Source organism: Durio zibethinus, chromosome 27, assembly GCF_047325235.1.
Source record: "Durio zibethinus cultivar Kanyao isolate XHJ-2024 chromosome 27, ASM4732523v1, whole genome shotgun sequence".
Lineage (NCBI taxonomy): Eukaryota > Viridiplantae > Streptophyta > Magnoliopsida > Malvales > Malvaceae > Durio > Durio zibethinus.
The window spans coordinates 17,158,138-17,164,137 of NC_143188.1; the positions used below are offsets into that span (position 1 = coordinate 17,158,138).

General features: G+C 29.1%; 1 protein-coding gene across 1 annotated transcript; it reads right to left on the bottom strand.

Moving 5' to 3' along the window:
* Positions 1-2,533: 2,533 nt before the first annotated feature.
* On the bottom strand, positions 2,534-4,779 carry LOC111279934 (2-methylpropanoate--CoA ligase CCL4-like). Its single transcript, XM_022867005.2, has one exon. The coding sequence runs from the start codon at positions 4,327-4,329 to the stop codon at positions 2,647-2,649; it is 1,683 nt and encodes a 560-aa protein (XP_022722740.2). The 5' UTR covers positions 4,330-4,779; the 3' UTR covers positions 2,534-2,646.
* Positions 4,780-6,000: the final 1,221 nt, after the last annotated feature.

The following is a 6,000-nucleotide window of genomic DNA, read 5'->3' on the forward strand; positions in this document are numbered from 1 at the left end:
GATATATCGAATATATTATTTATAATTATTTATTTTAAATTATCAAATACGATATATCTTATTTTAATTTAAAAAATTAAAAAATTTATCTATTTTAAAATTTAAATAAAAATAAAAATTAAGACAAAAGACGGACAATCAAATCTTATGTCGATTGAAATTTCTTAATTCGCCACCAACATCTCTAGCATCAAGGAGATGCTGCTTAGCCCTTTGGTTGATTGTCAATTTCGTTACCAATAAAATATTGCACGAAGTTTTTTCAATATTTTTTTAATATAGTAAAACATATTTTTTTCTTATTTATATTAACACAAATTTTATTTCTAATGTTATTACTGACAAACCTTTGAATTGACCATGTTACATTTATAGGTATATACATATATTTTATTATTTATATATTTATATTGTTAGCGTTACTTTAAGGTTTAGAAAAGTAAGAATATTTTAATTATTTTAACTAAATTGATGTATCAAATCAACATAAAATCTCGTGATTTATATTAATTCGATCATCTCAATAACTTATTTATTAACACATATAGGTGTTGAATTATTGTTATTTAAGTGGATAATTAATTGTCAGTTTGTTTATGAGATCAACTCTAATCACTTATGCCGGCCTTTGGCTAAATTAGGTGTAAAATCTAAGGTTTGCAGTCTAAATTATAATCGATGAATTTTGATTCAATTTGATCTTATAAGATATATATATATTTTTAAATCAAATTTTGAGTTGAATTAAATTGAGTTTTAGATAAATTCGATTCGATCTGATATTATATAAAAAAATATTTTTTAATTTTTTAATTATATATTTATATTTTAAAAAATATTTTATATTTTAAAAAATAATATTTTATTAATTTTAATCGAATTGAATCAAATATAAATTATATAATATTTAATCAAATCAAATTCAATATATAAAAATAAAAAAAATTTTAAATTAAATCGAATTCGAGACGAATAAAATTTACGTTATACAATTATAAATAACCGTTTTTAAGTATTTTTAAACTAATTAAAACTGATAATTTCTAACTTTTATTTTATTTTTTATTTTTTATATAATTTTTGATTTGAACGTTGAAATAATATATCACAATCATTGTATTGACTAAAATTTTTTTTATTTGTAGGATTTTTATCATTCATCGTCAGCGCGGCACAAATATATATATTTTTTATGTATTATATATTTATTGATATAAAATTTTGAAATCAAAAGCGTTAAAAAAGACTTTCGCTTCTCGCACCAAATGCGTGCTATGAATAAAATTAATGCGTGAATGTCTGGTGTGGACCCAATCCGACACCGTACCACGTGTTGCGTGATAGTTTGGTAGTTGTTGTCAGAAAGTGGATGCGGATAACGCTAAGGGGATGGATAATAGAATAGGAAAGGGGCAGACCTTATCTGTTATGGGAATAAAATCATACAATAATAAAACGCCTGAAAGAGACCATTTTCCTCTTTTTTAGTGTTGGAGTGGTAAAGTTTAAACGAAAATAATTTTAGATTTTTTTTTTTTTTATGTTTGTTTGGTAAGAAAATTTATTGGCTAATGAAAAATAAGATTTTTTAAAAATAATTTTTTTTTGAAAACAAAAGATAATTTTTGAAAAAATTTTATTATTGGGTAAGGAGTATAATTTTATTTAAGTCGAATTTTGATCATAATTTTTTAAGTTTATGCTTAATTTGATCTTAATTACAAAATTATTATATTGATAATAATATTTTAATTAATTTTAATTAAAATCTTTAAAAATTAATATTAAAAGTATTATATTATTTTAATTTTAAATATTTTTATAATTTTACTTAAGTTGAACTTTGAACATAATTGTTTAAGCTTAGATTAATTTGATCTAACTAAAAATATTATTGTATTAATAAAAATATATTTATTTAATTTTAATAAAACATTTGAAAATATTAAATATTAATTTTAAAATTATTCTAATATTTTAATTTTAAATATTTGTATTGTGTAGTTTCTATATTATTAAATATAAATATTTTCAACAGTCAATAATAAATAGTATTATATTGTAATTTTAATAATAAATAATAAAAAAAATAATATTAATATAGTAAAATAATATTTTTATTATTTTAAAATTAATATAATAATAGTATTTTCATATATAATATTATTTAATATAATAATATTTTAATTATTATTATGTTAGTAATATGAATATTTTAATAATATAATAATTACTAAAACAATAAAATATTATTATTTAAATATTTTAAGAATAATAAGAATACAATTTTAAATATTTTAAAATAATAAAATAAATAGTAATAAATGATTTTGTTTTAAGTGTTTAGTATTAATATAATATTTTTATATTAAATATAATTATTAAAATATCACTATTTTTTTAATATTAATAAATTTTTAATAAATAATAAGCCTCACCGTCTATCAAGTAATCCTAAAACATTTCTGCTCTTTCCAGAAGATAAGCTAAGATAATCCTCCTCTTCCCATGACTTTTTTGTTCAGTGCGCCACTTTCTTCGAAATGTAAAAGCACTAGTATTTCATAAAACGACAATCCAATGGTTAACTTGCTGATCGAGACTAATGCAAAACGACAATGACAACATAACTCGATTCAACCCAGCTCACATTCTACTCACCCGTGAGGAAGATGATGAACCCAGACCCGTTGCAATATCTCTCAGTACAAACTTCTGAATCTTCCCAGTGGAAGTCTTGGGCAATTCTTCCTTAAACACCACCGTTTTGGGAACCATGTAGTGTGGCATCTTAGCTCTGCAATACTCTATTATCTCCATCTCACTTGGTTTCTGAGTTAACTCAGCTTTCAAACTCACAAAAGCACAGGGAGTCTCTCCCCAATAATCATCTGGCCTGGCCACGACCGCTGCTTCATTGATTGCTGGGTGAGAATACAATATTGACTCGACTTCAACACTGCTTAGATTCTCTCCACCGCTGATTATAACATCCTTTGAACGATCTTTGATTTCCATATATCCATCAGGATGCATCACCCCAACATCTCCAGTGTAAAACCAACCATTTTCTTTCATGCATTTGTTTGTTCCATTTGGGTCTTTTAGATACCCCAACATGATACAGGCACCTCTCAAAACTATCTCCCCCAGAGTTGATCCGTCTCGTTTTACAACGAGTCCTGACTCAGGATCCACTATGTCGGCTTCTGTCATACCCAGAGATCTCACTCCTTGTCTTGCTTTCAGCCTCGCTCTCTCTGTCGCTGGCAACTTGTTCCATTCCCTTTTCCAAGCACAAGACACAACCAGCCCTCCTGTTTCGGTTAATCCATAGCCGTGACTCACTATGAAACCGAGTGACTCGGTCCTGAAAAGCACAGGGGCCGGCGGTGGAGCTCCAGCTGTGAGGATTTGAACAGGACTTTGGAGTGGTTTAATGTCAGGAGAATTTGATAACATGTTAAGCACGACAGGCGCTCCACACATGTGACTGACACCATGTTTCTTGATCAAACCATAGATGGTAGGGGCGTCGAATTTTCGTACACAAACATTGGTTCCACCAACAGCGGCCATGCCCCAAGTGAAACTCCACCCATTAGCATGAAACATTGGGAGTGTCCACAAGTAGACAGGTTGTTTTGGAACTTCCCAATCGATTAAAGAGTCAAGTGTGATCATGAAAATTCCCCTGTGGCTATGAACTACTCCCTTAGGAGATGAGGTCGTACCTGATGTATAGTTCAAAACAATCGGATTCCACTCACTTTGAGGCCTAACCCACTTGAAATCAGGATCACCTTTCTCCATCAGGCTCTCGTATGTGCAACAGAAGCGAGAATCAACGGTGGATGATGACAAATTGGAACTCTCAGCATCATCATAATCATCTTTGATTAGGACAAGAAGTGGGGGGTTTTCGTTAGGAGGAAACAAAGAGATGGCTTCCAAGGCTAGAGACTGAGAAAGGCAATCAACAAAGAGGAGCTTTGATTCGCAGTGGTGTAGGAGTATGGAGACAGTACGGGCGTCAAGACGGGAGTTGATGCTGTTGAGAACAGCACCAGACATGGGAACAGCAAAATGAAGCTCGTACATGGCCGGGATGTTGGGGGCTAAAACGGAGACGACATGGCCCACTTTTATGCCGATGGATGAGAGAGAAGAAGCTAGCTGGAGACATCGCCGGTGAGTTTGTGACCACGTGTAGGAAGTGTTATTGTATATGATGGAAGTGCAATCACCGTACACGGTGGCTGCTCTTTCTAAGAAGCCTAACGGGGTGAGAGGGGAAGAACTTGCGGGCCTTGGCTTAAGCCCTTCCATTTTTGCCTCTCCTTGAAACGTTGTTGGTTAAGATTTTGGTTTATCTTTTCAATGATACTTTGTAACGACCAGATTTATAAAGTAGAAATAGAAAAAAATGAAAGTGAATTATTCATTTAAAAGTAAAATATAAAGGAAGAAACAAATGCAAGTGAATGCTGGGCGTCTCCCCCTTCCATTAGATATTGATTTGAAGAGAAGACTTAGAGGAGTCAATGCCCAAAAGAAAAAAAAAATTAAGATTTGGCTCATTAAATTAAGATCATTATTAAAAAAAATAATATTTTGGATAAAAATAGTTGAAAAAAAATGGTAAGTAAGAACTTATGATTATCATTTGACTTATTATTACAAATTTAGAAGAAAAGAAAAATTGGAAAGAGAGAGAATAGATGAATAGGGTCACTGGAAGCAGCCGTTAATTCACATCATAAAAATTTAGACATAGGACCATTGCCAAATTTAGCTATCCTAATAAGGAATTTGTAAAAATTTAAAGTTTTAGGCTTTAGTATTATCGTGAATGGATAGATTTGTTCACGTGTTAATCTAGTTCCAGTCTGGATTTAGACAAAAATTTTATAGTTTTCACCTAAATTTAGATTTGTTTCTTTCGTTTCTCGACTTTGATTTATCATTGTTTCGATTAAAATTTTTACAAGATTTAAAGTAAAACTCGACATCGATGTTTCGCGAATAAATTTTACGAACTTCCTCAACAAAAATTCAATTCTTGGTTTCATTGAAATTTAGCTTCGCATTGCCCATAGAATTACGAGTCACTACTTTCATGCCCTTCCAAGATCCACAAAAGAATTAGGGTTAAACCTCGTTAAAATCAATTTCAATAGAAGACAATTTGATTGACAATCATGTTAAACTCATTAAGATGCGTTGTCATTAGAGCCTCTTTTTCCACTTCAACCTAAGCAATTTCTTTCTTTATGAGAAAAATTTTGTTATTCATAGATGGTTTTTCATACATATTAGATAGTACCTTCATCAGACCCGCAATTGATTTCTTCTTTGTCACTCTGTAAGCCAAGTTTTTTAGTAGTGTTAGCCGAATGACTTTTAACATTTATCGATCAAGAAAATTTCAATTGTTGTTTGATATTCTTTCAGTTTTGTACTCAAAAGAGATAGATATAACTTTTTATCATATCAATATTTCTCGATTTGTATTATTCAAAAAGCGATGTCTTTATCATCAAATTTTAGGATTTCATATGATGAATTTTCTTCACCAGCCATCACTTTTAATCGTAACCTAATACTTGATTGTTAAATTAAAATTTTACTTTTAAAAAATGATAATAAAATAAATGCCAAAAAATAAAAAGGAATACACAAGATACATAGTAGTTCATTTTTAACGTGTCTCCAAATTAGAAAATAAGACCAATGGCTAAAGAGGCTTGACCCTCCAATGACTAAGGGTTCATTTTTATAAATGGTGAGATTGATTTTGATAAAATTAAAAAAAAAAAAAAAATAATTATTATAACTATAAAATTTGTTATTGTAATGGTGAGATTAAAATCAATGATAAAAATATGCATTTAGATGCAAATATAACGATGAGGATGAGATAAATTGTGATGAAAAAAATAATTATTAAAAATATTAGATTAAAATTTATATATAAATGATTATTAAATATATTAGATT

Coding starts and splice junctions, on each gene's coding strand:
- LOC111279934 (XM_022867005.2), bottom strand. CDS start 4,329: ATGGAAGGGCTTAAGCCAAGGCCCGCAAGTTCTTCCCCTCTCACCCCG.